At 39.1% G+C, this 20,576-nt stretch overlaps 1 protein-coding gene across 1 annotated transcript in view; it reads left to right on the forward strand.

Annotated features, from left to right (window-relative positions):
- Positions 1 to 20,576, forward strand: part of LOC130607307 (collagen alpha-1(XV) chain-like) — a 119,055-nt gene that overhangs the window by 89,846 nt on the left and 8,633 nt on the right. The window contains 10 exon segments of the mRNA XM_057424306.1: positions 2,351 to 2,404; positions 2,485 to 2,544; positions 4,584 to 4,652; positions 5,030 to 5,071; positions 7,546 to 7,591; positions 10,815 to 10,904; positions 13,629 to 13,678; positions 15,446 to 15,556; positions 16,926 to 17,070; positions 20,425 to 20,489. Of these exon segments, the coding sequence (XP_057280289.1) occupies positions 2,351 to 2,404; positions 2,485 to 2,544; positions 4,584 to 4,652; positions 5,030 to 5,071; positions 7,546 to 7,591; positions 10,815 to 10,904; positions 13,629 to 13,678; positions 15,446 to 15,556; positions 16,926 to 17,070; positions 20,425 to 20,489 (732 nt within the window).

Raw genomic sequence — 20,576 nt, forward strand, 5'->3', positions numbered from 1 at the left:
TGTTAGTAGTTGTTGCCATTTCTGTGCACCAAGTCTGTAAAAGATTCTGCCATCAGTTTCTGCAGTCTTTAAAACGGGCTAACTGGGTGTGCTGAGTAATTGCTTTCTTAATTACTGTGTATCAGAATACCTTGAGGGGGCTATCCTAATTTACTGGAAGGAAAGCTCCTTTTCTTCTCCTTGAATGACTGCAAGATGAGTCTATACTATCGCCTTGACACAGAATCATACAGTAATTTTGAATGGAAGTGAACTTCAGAGATTATCTAGTCTACACCAGTGTTCAAAGTAGGTCTATTTGGCTCAGGGACTTGCCCAGTTGAGTCTTCAGCATCTCTCAGGAGACACACTCCATATCCCCTCTGGACAGCACATTCCAGTATTTGACAACCTTCAGGGTTAAAAAAAGAAATAATATTTTGCTTATATTTATTTTGAATTTCTCATGCTGTAGCCTGTGTTCCTTGCCTATCATCCTATTGCTGTGTACCCGTCAGGACATGTCCTTTCCTATCAGCTCCAAACTGTGTGTTGACATCTTTTGCACTGCTACAAGATGCTTCATACAGTTCAGCATGCAGACAAGGCCATTCAGAGGAAGTTCTTGCCAGCATTGGTGTGAATGATTATTCTGTAGGACAATTTGGCACAAAGGACCTGTCTCAAGACTTTGCTCAGCCAGTTCCTCTTCTTAGTGCAAAACTTCAGTTTAACCATCACTGCTAATATGGATGATTAGTTTTGATGTTGTCTCAGGGAAAAAATCCCTTTGTAGTCAGTGGGAGTCCTGTGCAACAAAAAGCTGCAGAGAAGTACTGGTTTGGCAAATGAGAGCTAGGGATAGTCAGGAGCTTAATACTGTTACCAGATAAAGCAGAAGACACAGACTGAATCCAGCCTCCTGCTACAGGGAAAATGAGAATCTTTTACCTGTTCAATTATGTTGTTCGCTTTCAGTGAAACACACCATTGCACATTACTGAATAGGAGCCCTTAGTAAGAACCACAGTGTCAATCTGCTCAAATCAACTCTGCTGTTGTAAATTAAATCTTCTTTTCTGGTAAGCAGTCTCCTGTGACTTCCTCTTTCACTTCTAACTGTGACTGCTGGCTTCTGTCAGGGGTGGGCTGGCACTTTGACAGAGGAAATAGTAACAGTGGCTCCAGCATGCTCAACTCTCACACTGTTGATGTTGATTTAAAGTCCCAGTTACAGCACGAGATCCAGACACTTCTCTTGATTAGAAACAGACTTTTTTAATAGTTTAAATCATCTTCATTTCTCAGTAAAGCTCAGATTTGCATATTCTTTAAAGTCTCAAATACCTGAAAGTGAAATACAAAAATACCCCAAGGCATTTTGGATTTCTTTTTTTTTTTTTCAGACCCCATTATTGGATATGGCATCACAGAAGGATAGGATGAATAATTTTGAAATTCTAGGGGCATGATACTGAAATTCACATCTGCCAGAGCCCACCAGAAATCTATTGCCTGCTTTAGACAGAGCCATTAGCTTTGATCATACAGGCAGAAATTACCTTCAAACAGGACATGAAAGAGAAGTTTAATAAAGGTCCTACCAACTTTGAACATTTTCAGCTGCCGCTAGTTAGCTTTCAACTCTGATTACAGTGGTGATGTTTTAAATTAATATGTTCACATGTTGACCATTTCCAAATTTCATTTCTAATCCAGTCTTAAATTTTGGCATGATAAAATTAAAACAGTTAATCCATTAATTTCAGCTCGATGCTAAGATAAATCACATCATCATAATCAGATAAATATTCTATTAACGTATGTATGTCACTTTCCAGCAAAATGATATCACATAAAGGCAAGGACAAATAAATAAATAAATTCATATGCCCAGGCTGGCAAGAGGCATGTAGAAGCCTGGCACTGTATGAATTCTCAGGCTGATCCACAAACATTTCCTCATAGGGCCTGATTCAAAAATAATTAGAAAAACAAAGCAAAACAAAAAGGAGATGTACAAAGCATACACAACTAACTGCATTTTTTCTAGTGATCGAAACATTTAATGTTCCTTTTATGCATGGTGACTCAGTTGTGAAGTGCACACCCTACAGCTGGCTGAGAATTCAGACTTTATTTCTGACAACAGTCTTTTCCAAGCCAGAGTTGACTGTTACATGCAGGCCTCAGCTTCTGAGATCATTCAGCAGGGCAGGGAGAGAGGACATTCTGTGCTTTCTCTGCAGATGATCACAGACTTATTTTTAATGCAAATATAAAACTATGCCTCTTATTCTAAATAATCAAAATATATGTCAAATATATGTTTTATATGTTCTTCATAATCACATTTTCTGTTTTTGTCCAGGGACCCATAGGACCTACTGGACCTAAAGGAGAGCTTGGTTTTCCAGGACGTCCAGTATGTATTATGCTCTAAAGTGGAATAAAGATAGAGGAGCTTGCTTCTGACACATACTACACTATTTCTACTTATTTCAGGGCCGCCCAGGACTGAATGGACTGAGAGGTGTGAAAGGTGATCGAGGTGACTCATTTAATGTAAGTATTTAAATATTGCAATTGGTTGAAGAAAAAAATCCCTTTAAAATCTGAACTCATCTGGTTTATATGAGTTCCTTTAAAATGATGAGAGGACTCAAAATGTGAAATGATCTAGAAATAATTCTATGTTTCTGCTACTTTTCCTATCTGATAACAATTATTTAAAAGTCAATTTCTGGGTCCATCTGGACAGTTCTTAAAGACATACATAGTTGCATCAGCTCCCAGGTGTAACAATCATATGTGTGATGCACTGTTAGCACAGCTAAATAATAGCAAATTATCTGGGATTGCCGATTCTTTCTATATACCAAAGACTTCTGGATCCAGGCCATCAGTATGACTCCTCATCGTGTGAACATACTCCCATAGGTTCTTAGCTATCTAGCACAGGTGTAAACAGCACTTGGGCATATCATAGTGAAATGGAATCCTCTCTGCTACCAATGAGATACTTGCTAAGACTTAGTACCTGGTTTAGTTGTCATGTACATGTATCCAGAATAATGACCACCGCATACACGATAGCCTATATGTGCCCACGTACAACCTGTAATTATGGAATGATGAGTGATGAACCAAGCTCCTGGTGCTGCAAGTCTGTTCTTCTGAAAAGACTTCATACAAGTGGTTTCAGGGCAAACATGAGGACTGGACTACACAGCAATAAACACTGCTGAGCATAAGCAACAAATTTCACAATAGCCGAGTAATTTGCGTGGTTGTTCTGATGTCATGGGCAATCTGTGTTAGAAGAATTGGTACTCATACCACAAGAGCAGCTAAGAATATTTCATCTGCATCAGAGACATGCCGGAAAAAAAGACAAACATATTTTACTGTGATAGCATGGAAATCATAAAGCATGGATCAGCTAGGCATCAGAAGAGGTGATCTAGTCAATATAACTATTTCAGTAGAGCACTTTTTGTAAATGAATTCTGTTGCATGACTTCTCTTGTTCTATTTTGTTTAAAATGAAAAAAAATATATATGGCACAAAAACTGCAAAACACAAGTATATTTTCTATCTGGACAATAAAGAGAGATTGTGATACTGCTTTATACAACTAACAGGGAGACTGAAGATGGGTATCCTCACAGAAGAAAATAGTAGGTACTGGAGGTTGCTTACACCTCTAGAGAAAGGTGTAAATAGAAAATTAGTTGCTGAAATGAGGCAAATTAGACAAATTCAAATTGGAAGAAAATGACAGAAAAGAGGAACACCCACTGGCAGAAAATACTAAAGTAGATCTTCCATTCTTCCCTATCTTCAAACAGTGTCAAGTTTCATTTTCTGGATTGTCTGCCTTAACCAAACAAAAACTATTAAAGTAAGTATAACCAGATGAAGTACATCAGGCTGGGAGACTGAAGCAAACAAGCAAACAAAACAGGCTACAGGTCCTAATAGCGTTTTGTGGAGTACTCAGGGAAGATGAAACCTTTAATTATTGCTGAGAAGACATGCGTCACCTCACAGAAGCTTTCACTGATGTGGATTGAAAGATGGACATGGTGTGGCGCCAGCTTTTTAAATGATACAGGAAAGAATAGGCGTTTTTTTTTTTTTAAATGGCAGTCATGCCTCTGGTTCCTTGAAGGTGCAGTTATCTGACTGGCATTTGAAAAGATATGAATCTCAGCAGTCTTGGGAATCCAAGATCAGTCTTGGATACCTAATTTTCCTTGGATAAGAAATCCACTGACTTTAATTCAGTTTTGATTTTTAGTACTTTGGGGGGTTTCTATCTGGGATTTGGTTTTGGTTGTTTGGTTTGGTTTTTGTCCCCTGGAAACAACAATCTTAGACCATTTTGATCTCCACAGAGTGCTTTAGGTTAAATATTACAATTCACCTGACAGGTTGGTCTTTGTAACTAAATGCTCAATCTCCCCTCAGGCTATTTAATACAAAACTTCTTGTTTAAATAGTGTCCTCGGAGCCCCTTGGCCTTCTTTCTGTAGACTAAGTTGCACTGCATATGAAAAGATCTGTCTAATATCTTCCTTCTTTCACTTTCTCTTACCAGGGCCTTCCTGGCTTGCCTGGACCCCCAGGACCTCCTGGACCACCAGGACGTATAGTTTATATCAAAGGAGTAAGTACAACCGGGGATCAGTTGCTGTTCTATCTTTGTATCAGAAATGTGCTACTCTAGAAACGGTTTGCAAAAGGAAACATCAAAACTTGTTTCAGGCAACACAGTTTACAGGGGGGGACTGTGCTTGTGTGCACAGGAAAAAAATCTCTTAACAGGAGCCACTGTCATGTAAGAGTTTTGCCACACACACAGAGCATGTTACTTGCTGAAAGGCCTGTAAGAGCTCTCAGGCAGCAAGCAGGGCTCTCTGCTCAGGAGGTGCCAATTTTTGTTTCCAGGCTTTCTCCTGAAATGTCCATAAGATCTATGTGGTGTGTTATTTACTGTATTATACCTACATGGATTAAAATAATTTTCCTTCCTTTTTTCAATAGACAGTTTTCCCAGTCTCACCCAGACCTCATTGCAAAATGCCGGTAAGTCACACACAGGATCTGCTCTTAGCAAAAAGCATGGCTGTGACAGTATATAACCAAATTAGCTATGTGCATAACCACAGCAGCTTTGCAGATTTTCACTCCCTGTCTTCTGCTTTGCACCAGAGACGTGTTTTACCTAGTCTTCAAAATAACAGATTTTCAAGCATTTAGATACCCAAAGTTAGCCATAGGTAAAATACATAACAGAACTAAAAGCACTAGAACCTTTTGCTTAAAGCACTTCGATCACTTGTTCTAACACTTTTTAAACCCTACATTTCCATAGCTTAAGAGTTGCTTTGGGGAGCTGAATGCTTATACATACATGCACATGCATTCTTCAGATGTATATATAAATACTGTCTCCAAGTTCTTACGTCTTTAGCTGTTTTCAATTTCCCTGTACAAAATAACACTTGTTACATGTTTCATTGTGGCATGAAAGATTCATTAGGAAAGAAAGATCATGTTCTTTATTTGATCCTCAAATGCAATCTATTCACATGTAGACATTTATTATCTCAAGAATGGCATCCGGTAAAGCTCTGCCCCTGCTTTCCAAAGGGAATGGCAAAGCCCCCTTTAGCTTCAAAGGACCTGCATTTACACGCATAGTATAAAAAGAAAGGAGATGGGGTTTGTATTTTCAGAACACCCTGATGCAACTTTTGTTTAATGAATTATGAATATTACATCCCACAATGAACAACAAAAGAAGTCCAGTCCTGGAATTACTTTCCCTAGGGCAATATTGTACCTTTAAGATGTGGGTTAAGATGTTGGAAAGGATTCTGTCACAGTCCTCCTCTGAATAGTGTGGTGTGCAGTATGGCTGTTATACTTTTCCATTAGACAGTATAGCTCAAAATAGCATTGTGCCCCCTCCTCCAATTTCCATTCCAGTTCTTTTTCACTTATTTTAAAGAAACAGCTCTGGACTTACACCATACTAGATGTATCTGTACTCAACATTACCCTACATTTATTGCTGAAGAAAGATGTATCCCAGCTTATGGATCTTTCTGCTAATTACTGATAAATAATCATTATTGTATGGTAAGTTGACATTGCAGTTTTGGCCTATCACCTCCAGGCACCATCTGTTTACCTCTTTGAATTTCTCCTTTAAAACTCCCCATTCCCACCATATAACACTTCTGTAGCTTAATCATGCATGTCCATAATCGCATTCTGTTTGCGTCATCTCTGAAACCTGTCTGGATGAGGCCAGGCCCTAAGCAACTTGATGTAGTTGATCCTGCTTTGGGCTAGCCAATCTCCAGAAATGCCTTCCAGCCTCAACTCTCTTATGATTCCCTGTGGAACGATTCAAACAATATAAGCCTATTTCTGCTGAATTTCAGATAATAATGGTCACTTTTTAAGAAGGTTACAATTGGTGAATAGGAGCAACTTTTATGTGCACAAGCAATAAAAACCTGTACTTATAAACACGTCAATGCATTTGAGTATGCTAGATAGATTTGTCCTACATTTGTGAGTAATATCCTAAACCTATTCAAGTTTACATATAAGAAGTCTGCTGTTTATGCCTACATAAATGAATATTGATAAAGAACTACAGACTGAACCCACAAGGTTTCCTCATGTGAGCTAAACTTCTGAAGTTAATGGAGCTGTCCATGTGAGTAAGACTTCTAAGAGCCAGGTTAGCCAGATGTAGCACCTTTGATGTTTTTTCATACACTTGCCTAGATTCATATAAATAGTTCTAGCTAGTACTAAGATCTGTACATTTCCAAGTACTGTGATACTTTTCACTTCCTGCACTCTCCTTATTCTGAAGATAGGCAGTAGAGGTTAAGTAGCCTGCCCACTGTTACACCGCTGGTGCCAGAAGGATAGACTAGAATAGCTTCTGCCTCCCAGTTCTGATCTCAATGCCTCTGGAGCACAGGTTAACATCAGACAGTAGGCATAGCCATGGTCTGATTAGAAATTTACAAACACAGTCTGCTAACTTACAATCAAAAGTCAAATCTGCTTTCAAATGCAGTGATGTAAATTCAAAATTGTCCTTGGAGAATGAGTTTTCTGGTGCTTCACTGGCATGACTGAGAGCAGGATTTGCTGATACCTCAAAACATGTGTTGTGTTGTTGCCCTTTTGCTAAAAGCATGTGGCATGTTAAAGAGAGCACAATCCTGAAAAAAGCTTGATCAGCTAATACGTGGACAAATATATATATACACACACTCAGATTATATCAAACTTGATATTATATCAAATATAACTTGATATTATATCAATATAATGTTATATAAGTTATATCAATATAACTTGATATTAGATCAATATAACTTGATATTAGATCAAACTTGATATAATCCAGAGTGTTGTTATAATATTTATTAGCATGCAAAATATCTAGGCTTTTCAGTTACACCAAGTAATGCACTTCCATTGGTTAATGTGTAAAAATAATTTTCAATGGATTTCTTTGTCTGCAGGTGAGCACTCTTTACCCTGGAAATCAAGAAACTCTTAATGTCCATGGTGAGTAATTATTTTCTTGTACCCTGGTGTGAATAAGCTTTTGTTTTGTTTTTTTCTAAGATAAGTACTTTTTTGTGGTTATTGCATAACTGGGGTTCCTGGAAGGAGAGGGGGGAAAGAAGTGGCCTTCTTTCTTTTTCTGGTGAAACTGTAAGATCCCATCTTGGTCCAGTCCCAACATGCTCCTAAATTCAAAGACTCCCGATTACTTGTGTCCACCTCCATACAGGGACTGAAAAAGTTTTTTATGTCCACTTTTATTTTTTTAACAAAGAATCCATGATTTAACAGAATAAATGCCCATAACGAGCCTTAAGTTCAAGGCACTTTCCTTAGTTCTAAGAGTTGACTCCAAGCTGATAAAGGACATTCTGCTGTTTTTAGACTTTCAGCCTAGGTAAATGCTTGAAACTGAGGATTTTAACTATGACAATTTTGTTTAAAACTTGTGTCTATTCAGTTGATCGTTATAGGGTTTTTTTCTCTAAATGCATACTAATTCTCAGCCCCAATAGTAAATCCTAAAATCATTCCAGTATGCATCCCTTCTTTCTTCAGTTTAAGGAGGAAAAGTTACCATTTACACAGAGTTTTCTCTCTCTCTCCCATTTTAAGATTATATAAGGTTCAATCTTTCCATTCCTGAGACAGAACTCTATCAGATAAGCACAAGGTGGTCACCTACTCTGTGCATCAGGCATCAAAATTAATGCAAGCCTGAGTCTGTGCTTTCGTCCTTCCTCAAAGACATGCTCCAAGGATGCATGAGGGAAACATGTAGAGAGAAACAGGAAGCAATTCTGTGCAAAAAAAAAGCAACAAACCAACCAACCAACAAACGAACAACAACAAAAAAAAAACACCAAAAAAACCCAAGAAAAAAGAAGAGAAAAAACCCACACAAAAAAAACAGTGGTGACAGATGTTTAAAATCATGCTGCCATGATCAAATTGTGTGGAATTCTTTCAGTTCCAAGGGAAACAGAAAATTCTGTGACAGTTTTGCCCCTTCAGAGCTTTTTGAAGCTGGAAAAAAAAAAGACCGAACACTATAACAAAGTCCCTGAGCATCCACCGGGAGCAGCTGGCTATTTTATTATGATACAGTGAAACACAGTGGAGAAAGAGGTCTTCTCAAGATCTCAGAGGAAATAAAGTCAGTGGTCTTCTTCCTTTTATTTAAATACTTAAAACAAAAGTTCATTCCTGCCTACTCATTATATTTTCAGAGTGGGGGGAAAAAAAAGCAGTAGTGCAGCCCTAAATATACAGCCTAAACCTGTTACCCTGCTCCCATGTTCCTGAGGATCAAATCAGTGTTCCCATCACTGTGCGAAGGAATCTGGAAAGTTTACAGTTTAATCAGATAACTCAGAGTGTGCATGCAAAACAAGTTGAATTGAGGCAGCAGTAGTATACGCTATATCAGCTCCAAATGCTGGATCTTGGAGGTGTTTCTGGAAGAAGAGATGGCTACCTGGGGACCAGCTTGGTAGCATGGTCCAGAGAGTAGGCAGAGCAGGCACAGCAACTGGAAGAGCTCCTCTCCCTCAGCAATGACTGAGACACTCAGAAAGACCAGGCCACCTTGATCCAAATGGAAAAAGAAAGCAAGAGAAGGAAAAGTGTGTAAGGGATCAGGATAAAGGGCAAGAATGGACATAGTAACTGGTCGAAGAAGACACTGCGAGAACAGCTTGCTTGTATAACTCTGTATTGGTCTCAATATTTTAAGATGACCTAAAATACTGATGACTAGATTGGAAATCTGCCTGGAAAATAAATCTGAAGACGTCACAGTGCAATAGTTAGGGTTCAGCTGACAACTAGGAAAACTAGCTGTGCACCTGAGACATTGTGCGATTGGCCTCAGTGGAATTATAAAATGAGGCCTCACTGTTTTGTCAGTAGGCATTGGAACATGGGCTCACAACTGGAGGCTGAGTCACCAGACAGATCATGGGGAGACCTGTGGGCGTATGACCAACTTTCTCATGGCTGAAAGACAAGAGAAAGGTGTAGAGGAACTGTCTGGAAACTTCCATTGTAACATGGGACTCTGAAAGGGAAGAAGTCTATCTCATTCTTCTAAATTTGCAGTCATTCTGCACAACTAAAGAAGAAAAAATGCTGCAACTATTTTTCAAACTAAGGCTTTCTTACCAATAAGGTCTTTATTTATTTCTTAATCATGAAATCTTATTTATAAGTGGCACCAGGCTGTGGAGCATGGACTGGGTACCCAAGCAAGAGACTGTTTCTGTGCTTGCCCCAGTGAAATTGACAAATTCAATCGTATCAGGTAAGAAGATCCACTGACTGCAAGAATAGATCACTACTAGCCACAGGGGCTGAAGATACCTTGGGCAGGGAACAATCAAAAATTACTTCAAGAGATGTATCTTGTATCTGCTTGTCATTGCATTCTTCCTGCTCGTAACTCTGAATAGGACCAGCTGACCTTAAGCTTTAAAAGCATTTTTACCTGAAGGAAGTGGCTATAAGATGTTATCATGGTACAATTGTGTTATTTTATATTAATTTTGCAAAGATGCTAGCAATTACTCATGTAGAACAAAGGGAGAAATCAGACCTAAGAAGTCTAAATACTCACAGGTCGTTTTACCCAGATATTTTATAGGGTAAGGTTACCATGGAAGTTGAATCATATCTGGGAAAATAGAGGCTTTACCTAGATGTATTTGGATGCAATTCTACCCTTAGCCCACCTGGGTGTAAAATTATGCCAAAAGCACATCTGTTCTCAGAGAATGTTTTCTTCATTATTAATGCTTTTATGACATGAAGGAGCAATAAATTGTAACATTTTTTACATTCACAGTTTCGGATGTTATCATTTATTGGTTTGGTTTTAAGTCTGGAGCTAGTAAAAGGTGTGATGTCAAAAGCAGAGCCATAACTCAAGAACTGTTTGTACACCTGCCCCAGTGAAATTCACAAATGCAGTGAGAATAGGTTTGTCTTAGGCTAGGTGGTTAGGGAAGACTGACCTGTAAGACACTGTCTTGCACATGTTGGAGTTCATAAGAGAGGACAATCAGACAGCTGTTCAATGTTCATGAGGCAAGCGAGACAAGCACATAAGGACTAGAGCCACGTGTCCCACATGTGTAGCAAAGCCTGCTCTCACTTTCGGTGGTTGTCACTGCTATTGTCTCTGCTGTTTGCAAGATCCTGTGAATTCATGATGCTTTTGTGGCAGGTGCTAAAGCAAACAGAGATTCCTGGGGGCTGCGCAATTCAGTGGACTTAAAAGGAGAAAAGGGAGACAGAGGTGCTCCAGGACCACCAGGTAGGTATACTAAACCTGGTATATCATTGGCATCCTATAAATGAATACATGAAGGAATACAAAACAGACATTTAAATTAGAAAGCAATTCAACAAAGTGCTTTGATACTTACTCCTGAAGCCTTACCTGCCTAAAGACTTATACCAAGGTTCCTTGCTGAATTGACACACAGAACAACAAAGCCATGATATTATGCAAAATGTCTTATGGAAAGAAGTACCTACACTGTACATTTGTGAGCATTATGAATGAGTTAAGTACGAGAATACATATTGAAATGTAACTGCCTGGTCAGAGATTTTTTGAAATTTTAGGACATCATGTCCATTTTCTGAGATAACATTTTGTTGGAAATTTTTTTGAGTCAATTAGGCTAAAATCCAGTGCTTTCCATCTCAGGGTAACACACTTCCGCATTCTGAGTTCAAGGCAGTCATTTGCTGATGACAGTCTCACTTCCAGCAAGAAGTGTAACTAGATGTTCAACCAGCTTTTTAATATTCTATGCTTTATTTATGAAAATCATGAGAAGTCTGTGTGAACTAAAAATACCAACTCACTGGTGGTAGGAGTATCATAGCAGATGTTCCACTATAAACATTTACTTTTCTGTATCAAAAAGTTGATGCATGTTGCTAATTCTTACACATTCAAAAATAGATACAGAAACAAGCATCTGTTTGAAAAGATTACAATCTCTTCCTTTTCTGTACATTTTTTGAAATCTCGTATACTGAGATAAGCCTTTGGTCAGTGCCAGAAATATTTTGAAATAGGAGAAGCCATATTTCAAATTAATATTGTTATAGCATATTCATAATCTTTATCTTTTTGTTTATAATAAATACAAAGCTATATCTACATGGATATTTCTCTCTTCGTCCCAAAGACACAGTTCTGTTGACTGAAGGTAATTTGGTTATTATTAAGAGGACATCTGTTTGTTCTAATAAAACCTGTTTTAGTGCCTCATCCTAATTCATTTTTATTCTGTTCAGTATCCAGTGCCTTAAAATAAGTGGTTAGTGCTTCCTAATCATCAATAAACGTGTAAAAAGAAGCAGCAGAAATTAAGAAAATTTCATCTTCTGTGCTGGCTTATCCACCATGAACATGCTGTTCCATGTTCTGTATTTAATGCAAATTCATGTCCTACAAGTATTTTTGTCTATACCTTACAATATCAGGTTCTTCAGAAGAAGAGGATTATGAAAAGATTATGCTTATGATCTTGTTATAAAACTGCAGCTAGTGGAGGATGGTGAAAATAACACAAGAATTCTGGTTAACCTGAAAACTGAATTCACCTTCCTCTTAAAATAACAGATATTCATTTACTTGTTTTCCAACCAAATCCTAACTAGCTTCAATATTTTGTGAAGTTAAAACATGTTAAATAAGACTAATTCTGTTCCTGCTCTATAAAATATTCCTGTTTGGTTCTTGCTCATTGATGTAGTTGCTAAAATATTCTTTCATACAAACCAATTTTCTAGGTCTCACAGATGTACATATAATCATTGACAGTAAAAATTCACAAGCCAGAAGTTGCAGGGTAGTGGAACATGATTAAAGTATTGGAATTTTTCAAAACCTTCTCTTAGGGACAGATGGCTGAAGATCCTTCCACTACAGTATCTGTTGAGTTTCAGCAATCAGAAAAGCTTTCTGAACTGTAGTACTTGTCCACGCAGTGGATTTATTATTTATATTCACAAAATATCTACTGTACAACCTTACAAATAGGCTCTATTAATTGATTTCATGCAAAAATATGAAGTCAACAGAAAAGTGGGTAAAAAGCATCTCCTCACATGGATCGAGTAAACTGCTGCAGGGAGCTATAATTGGCAGGGTTGAAATAAAGTCAAAATAGCTGCCATAGGGGGAATACATTTCTGATTCATACAGATGTATACAATGTCTACTTGATTTAATTGTATCTGAGATAGCATACTGAGATCTCAGTCCTATGGCTGGCACAAAGTTGGACCCAAAGGTATCAAAAATTAATCGGAACACATTTGAAGAAGATGCATGAAGCTGTTATGGACAGCTTTAAAACAATCTTTTTTTGTATGCCGAGTGTATGCCAAACAGAGATTATTTGAAGGCTTTTTGGACTTTTTGTGCCTGCTTGGCAGCTTTGGCTGACCACCATTGGCAGACAACAGAACACAGGTGGTATAACCATTGATACTGGTATTGTTTTTTGTTGCAGAAAAGCTTCACAGAACAATTATTCTGTGATCAGCACAGCACAACAAGTTCCTTTCATTTGTCAGTTATGGTACTCTCCTTGCATAAAAGATAACGCGGCTACTGACTGGTCACCCCACTGCTGACAAAACGTGGAAAGCTTTTCTTTTACCTTGGTTTCCATCAAATTTGAATGCTTCTCTTTAAGCCTCTGCTAGGCTGCCGTGTGTTTTTTTCAGAAGACTGGGAATTTTTCACCTTTGAGACTTCTTGGCTTTCAAATTTGTCTGAAATTCATAATTAGATTCAGAAGTTATTAAGGTGGAATAACAGACAAGTTAGGGCATGTAAGCCTTGCTTTGTTAGGAAACCAAGCTAAAAATATCTGTTAGATTTAAAGGTTAATGTTATAATTGTAAATATTTTTTCCTTTAAACTCCCAAACCAGTAATATCCAAAGGACTGCTTTTAAAAAGAAAATCACAGATAATTATTGTACCTAATTGTATTTTCTTCATTTTTCAGGTCCACCTCTGCCTCCATCATATTTTAGCCACTTTATTAATAGCATAAAGGTAATTATATCCCATTTGTGCTTGAGTTCTGTTAACCTTTTTTAAAATGTACTTCACTATAAATTAAGCATAAAACAGTATAGCATGGTGAAATATACAAAACAAATCAGAGCATCAGTAATTATAAATAATACAAATTTCTTAAACTCCAGCTGCATAGACAAGCTTATTACAAGTATAGAGATAGCAGATGTCAGTAGTCTATAAAGATTACTTTTGTTAAAAATTTATTATTGAGGCTTTTTACCTTCCTGGTGATATTAGAGTGAGTCATAATTCACTGTTACCTAACATAAATTGGTATAAATTATCTGCCATAAATGAACGCTTGTGTTTCCATGCCAGGTCAGCTAAGAGACATCCATTACCCAAAGGGCTTCTAGAAAAATTTAGCAATAGTTAACACATTGCAGGGGGGAGAAATTACTTCTGTGTAATGCTATTTCTCTTTTAAGCACCCTGAATATGTTCAAAGAATGAAAACTACTTTCTCTGGAATCTCTTACAAGAAAGTATACCCACACCTTGATGTGTTTGGTCTCTCTTTGTTCCGTTATTCTCCTGAACACTTCAAGAGACAAAGAAGACTACCAATGCAATATTATTTTAAATGTTTTTTAGTAAACAAGGCTCTTTATCAGTAGATCTGAAAGAATTTGAAACGAGTTATCATTTAATGATACCACCAAAAGCAGTATACTGTCAGTTTCCTTGAAGGACTCTTAGTGCTGTCTGGCTTACAGATTTTGTTTCAGTTTGGCTGAGTGCATCTAAGTTATTCCCATGATATAAAGTGCTACATGTATGCATGACAGAACTGACATGGCTTCTTTGATCTTACAGAATTGTGTCTGTAGCTTTACAGTTTTAGCTACAAAGAATTCATTTTCCATCTATTCCTTCATCTCTGCAAAATGGCATGCCATACATAAAGCTTTATAGTGCTGTTTGCTGGGAAACTAAAAGGAAGCAAGTCAGAGAAGGAGCTATATATAGCCATCCCTGCTAGCTTTTTGCAGTTATCTTGTCCTTCTTGCTTTGCTCTTTGCCTCTTCTATTCACAGGTTTATTTCTCAGAAAGGTGAAACAAAGTAGACCAAAAAAAGGTGAAGTTAAAAAAAAAGGCAGATGAACAGAAGAAAATAATGTGAGGAGGAACCTACGATTGTTGTGGCTCATTTTGCACAGAGAGATAATGACCTAGTAATGACACTGTTCCCCAAACTAACTGATAACCAACAATGAAGTACAGAAAAAGGGATGCAGGTCAAAGTGTCTGCAATTTTGTGTGGTGTCTTTTTTGTTATCCTGTTACAACCCCCCTCCCTCCCCTTTCTCTCATCCTGTGCACAGTAATCTTGCCACATACTTTTAAATATGTGTCCATTCCATGTCAATCTTGCTTTGCTTTTGCCTTGATGAAGCAGAAAAGCAGAAAAACAAAAAACAGGCTTTTATGCTTCCTCCAACTTTCTCTTTACCTCCACTTACTGCACAAAATAAGAGTAGGTAGAATAGCAGAAAACAGCAGAGGTATTTTCTCTGCCTCCACCTAACTCCACCTCTAGCTCCTGCTCTGAGAGAACTTTGCAGCCTCAATAGAGAGTGTTCCTTTTCATTCCTTATCACTGAAGAAGGACATGATGTGAAAAAGATTTTAGGCAGATACTTTTCTTTATTAAGCTCAGAGGTTTCATGTAACTTTGAAAGATCAGTACATAGAGATCTCACTTCAGCTCAGTGTTTTAAAATATATTCTCTTCAAAGGGTGAAAAAGGAGACAACGGAGTCACTGGTTTAAAAGGAGAAAAAGGAGAACCAAATGGAGGTTTTTTTCTGACAGGACCTCCTGGACCACCTGGAAGACCAGGATTAGTTGTAAGTCATGCGAGCTGTAGAACAGGAATATTTGCGGGTACCCACTGCTTTAAATTAGAAGGCACTAAAAAGAGATAGACAAAATGATGCTAAGAGCTATATAAAAATTTATATGCTAACCATTAGGTGAATAGAACAGAGTTGCATTAGGCATAAACACAAACACTTCACTGTTGTGCACAGAATTAATTGGTATGAAAAACTGATGCAATGTTATGCTCAGCTGCCTAATACAACTACATCAGTATGTAGGTTCATGCTATTAATAGCATTACAAATCAAGGCAGTATATATAACTTGTGACGTTCCTACTTACATCCCCATAAATGCCAAAATAATTATGTTCCATCTAAATAATTCATCTCATTTTCTATTCCAGTAATCCAAAAACATTAATGTAAAGTCCAGTGTATATCAGTCTGGATCATTCCTATAAAATTCATCCACTGTCTAATCTCTGCCTAGTTGTTTTATCTTCTGGCAATTCCCACCACAGTTACTTTAGAATCAAATGCACTAATTATTTGGAAATTTGATCTTATCCTTGAGATCTGGCAACAAATACGTGCATTGCATTGCTCCATTATCATATTCAGTGCCAAGGAGCATGAATAGGTGGGTCACAACTGAGGTCGAAGTGTTAGGTTAGCAAGCCCACCTCCAAAAAATCCCCTAGTACTCCACATTTCTGAGAACCATCTCCCCTTTTAGAAACTGTTCTACTGGCAAGAAGGAGTTGGTTGGCACAGCTGAGCTCTCCTAGTCCAGAGACCAAAAACTGTTCCATGTATGCAAGCCAGTTTTAGCACAGGGACCACAAGCCCTCCTCATTCAGGCTGAGGACACACTGCTGAACTGGAAAAGCAGAGTTGGAGCCTTTTTAATCTGGAAGACTAGCAGCTGGAGAGTTTAAGGACTATGAGCTGAAATTTCATCACAGGAGGGAGAAGACAGCACTCATCATGATACATGCATCCTGCATAGACACACTTCATGTTAAAGCTTTGCACCGTGTACCTTCTGACAAACTCTTATAAACACATCAAATCAAGTAGTCTCAGCAAGAGCAAAGTTGAGATCCAGGGCTTTGAGAGTACTGTTGAGAGTTTTGCAGGTGTCAGCAACTAAGGAATAGGTGCAAAAATTTTCAGAAAGCTTTCTGAAACTTAAATTCTTTAATTTGGTTTAGTACATGGTCACCTTTTCCTTTTCCATTAATATCCATGCCTCCTTGAAGAAAACTACATACAGCCTTATGTCTGAACACTGACGTGGTACCAGGCCTTCAGAAAATGTCACCACCAGAGACGAAGGCTCTGCACTAGTGAAACTGATACATTCAAAGAAACACTGTTTTTATCACTGATAGGGACCAAAAGGGGATTCAGTTGTTGGACCCAGAGGACCTCCAGGATTACCAGGCCTACCTGGCTTACCAGGTTATGGAAAAATTGGACCTCCTGGCCCACCTGGCCCACCAGGCCCACCAGGACCCCCTGCAATATACGGCTCAGGTGAGAGGGTGTGATTTCGCTTTTCACTGTGTATGTGAGTGCATATGCATGTGCCCACACCCACACCACCACTGTCTTTATGTACCTGTTCTTCCATCTGCCCACACACTCTGCACATCTGATTCAGATTGCTTCCCTCTTCTTTCCTGCTCTCTACCAATTTCACCTTGAGGGAGTAATGGGGAACATGCTCTTCTTGAGGTGAATGGAATTAAATCTGGGTGGCAGCCAGGCACAGGTGGTGTTCCCCACGACTCAGTACTGGGGCCAGTCCTGTTTAATGTCTCTATCAATGATCTGGATGAGTGGATCAAGTAAACCCTCAGTAAGTTTGCAGATGACACCAAGTCAGGTGGGAGTGTTGATCGGCTTGAGATTGGCTTGAGGTGAGGAAGGCTCTACAGAGGGATCTGGACATGCTGGCTTGATGGGCCAAGGCCCATTGAGGTTCAAAAAGGCTCAGTGCTGAGCCCTGTACTTGGATGTGTTGGACTCAGTGATATTAAAAGCTTTTTCCAACCTAAATGATTCTATGATATAAATGATATAAAGGTAGTACCTACAGTAAAGTTTAGGTCTAGAATGAAACTGCTGGAGAAGTGCTTCTAAAAGCTAGTTGTTATGCAAATGCTGTATAGAAACAAAACTCTGAAAGGGTTGATTACTGTACCTTTAATGATTTTCAACTTACTGGACTAGAAAGGGAGTAAAATGGTCTACAAATAGTCACATGGAAGGGGGGACCTTTACAAACAAGGTGGCACTTGAGCTTCAGAATGTACTTCAGCTTGAGAATCTACCAGATGCTCTCAAACTTGCATCAAAGGGAGTATGTGGCTATAAACCAGGTGCTGTAGTTCAAGACATTTTTGCTTTGGCTCTTGGGTCACAGGTCTGCTAGCGACAAGCCTCATACTGTTAGTGTCTAGCCCTTAGATTGAGTCCTTGTGGATTGGGTCCTGGCCTCCTCTGACCTTACTCTACAGGTCTGCCTGAGCAAGTGACTCTAATTCCTCCCTCTGGGAATTCTGACCAGCTTGAGAATCCAGCCAGGTAAACCAGAGCAAAGCATTCCTTAGTCTCAGCTGAAGACGGTTTACTAACAGAAAGGACATTGTTAACTGAATAGAGAGGCTATAATGCACATCTTTCCTGCCTAAAGTTTGGGCAGGTCTAGCTAATACTGATTTTTTTTTTTTCTGAGTACTAACAATCAGTCTGTTTGATCACAAGACCTGTGCCTCAGTATGCTCGTTGGGAAGCAGGCTACTCTGTCCCCATTTTGTTCTCTCCAGCTATTTCTTGAACCTGGTCAGATTGATTTATATAGCTGTCCAGGGAGAAGGTCCAATCTGTGCTCCAATAAATATTATTAACTGAATATTTATCAGAAGTCTTCATCCTTTGACAAATATTTGAAGAAGAAGAAATACTTAATATCTTTGATGTTGGAACATAAGCCTGTACCTGAATTGGCCCCTCACCATTATAATACAGACAGATCCTCAGCATCCATAAAGACCTTCAGGCCTTTTCCTGTGTAATTTATGTTAAGGACTTCTGAAAATTAGCTAAGAGACCCAGTCAGACAAAACAAATTATTATTAGCATTCCATCCCTATACTTTCACCTCTCTGCCATTAGTCTTCATCATCCTCCTACACATTTTCCTCTCTGCTTTGTAAAAAGCTTCTTTAGGCAGCACACTGATGGATGTCCATTTTACTAAATGTTACGAACACAGATGTTTATTTATTTCTAGCTTCAAAGCACTGTTATCTCTGTTAAAGCTGTTACTGTAATATGGGGCTCACATACTGTAATATGGGGAAAGATGCTTGCTTTCAGTCTTCCATATCTTTCCTTCTTCCCTTCCTAAAAAGAACTGAGCTTTTACTCCAGAAAACAGGGACTTTCACCTCAAGGTGAAGAAATTCAGGTTTGGAGTAGAGCCAGCTGCTAGGTACTAGATATTGTGGACCACAGTCTTAGAAGTTCAAATCCATACTACTGCAGAATTCTTTACTGCTTTGTTAACTTTTACAGAAAAAGCCTCCCTCAAAGAATATATGGGCAGGAGCTAAAAGTTCTTCCTCTTCCGTATGTACGCCATTAGCAGCTTCCAGAAGAGCATTCTGGTAATTTTAAGTGAATCTGGTTCATTTGGAGCTCCTGGACAAAATCCAACACACACACACAAAAAAGCATAGAGGGTGGAAACAAGGATGGGTAGCCTGAGAGAAATATAGAGAAATTGGCTGAGCAGTCAGGGATCAGGATAGGAAAGCTAAAGCCCTGACAGAATTAAATCTGGGCAGGGACATTAACAGCAACAAGAAAAGCTTCTACAGCTTTTATTGGGGATATAAGCTTTTACTGGGGATAAAAGGAAGATGAGAGAATATGTGGGCTCCCTTCAGAAGCAAACGGGAGACCTGGTTACCCATGACATGGAGAAGGCCGAGGTACTCAATGACTTTTTTGCACCAGCAAGAGCTCCAGCCACAACACCCAAGTCATGGAATGCAAAGGCAGGGACTGGGAGAATGAAGAACCACCCACTGTAGGAGATAGGTTTGAGACCATCTAAGGAACCTGACGGTGCACAAGTCCATGGGACCTGATGAGATGCATAGACAGGTTCTGAAGGAACTGGCAGATTAAGTTCACTGGAGCACCTCTGCTAGGGACACAGGCTGAGAGAGCTGGGCTTGTTCAGCCCGGAGAAGAGGAGGATTCAGGGAGACTTTAGGACAGCTTCCAGTACCTAAAAGGGCTGACAAGAAAGCTGGAGAGAGCCTTTCTAAAAGAGCATGTAGGGAAAGGACAAGGGGGAATGCATTTGAACTGACAGAGGGGAGATTGAGATGAGATCTGAGGAAGAAGTTCTTCCCTGTGAGGGTGGTGAGGCCCTGGCACAGGTTGCCCAGAGAAGCTGTGGCTGCCCCATCCCTGGCAGTGTTCAAGGCCAGCTTGGACGGGACCTTGAGCAACCTGGTCTGGTGGAAGGTGTCCCTGTGCGTGCCACGGGGGTTGGAGCCAGATGATGTTTAAGGTCCCTTCCAATCCAAATCATTCTATGATTCCATGATTTGCAGAGTATCTGCAACAGATTGAAATCTGTTGACCTTAACCTCCCAAGTAACAGAGAAAAGGCTGTTTCACCACTGCTTTACAAAAAATCCTTTGAATGTATTTTCCATGGTTGTCTTAAACACAGCTTAATTATGTAAGTTCTATGTGAGGCATATGGCTATTTAAAGACACCACCACCAAGCCCTTTCTTTATGTCACTAATCTTGTCTCTCAAGAATGACGACCTTCAACATGTATTGTGTGCTTGTTTCATTTTAGCAGCTGCAATGCCTGGGCCACCAGGTCCTCCTGGAGAGCCAGGGCCACCTGCAACCAGGAGTCTGGTAAGACAGCAAAATAAGGAATTTTGCCATTGAAACATTGCTTCAAATCTTTTGGTGGCCATTGGAAGCACTGAGAGGAGGGAAAGC

Source organism: Pezoporus wallicus, unplaced genomic scaffold (genome assembly GCF_028554395.1).
Source record: "Pezoporus wallicus isolate ANWC-B61680 ecotype Strahan unplaced genomic scaffold, APGP_CSIRO_Pwel_v1 contig_5485, whole genome shotgun sequence".
NCBI lineage: Eukaryota > Metazoa > Chordata > Aves > Psittaciformes > Psittacidae > Pezoporus > Pezoporus wallicus.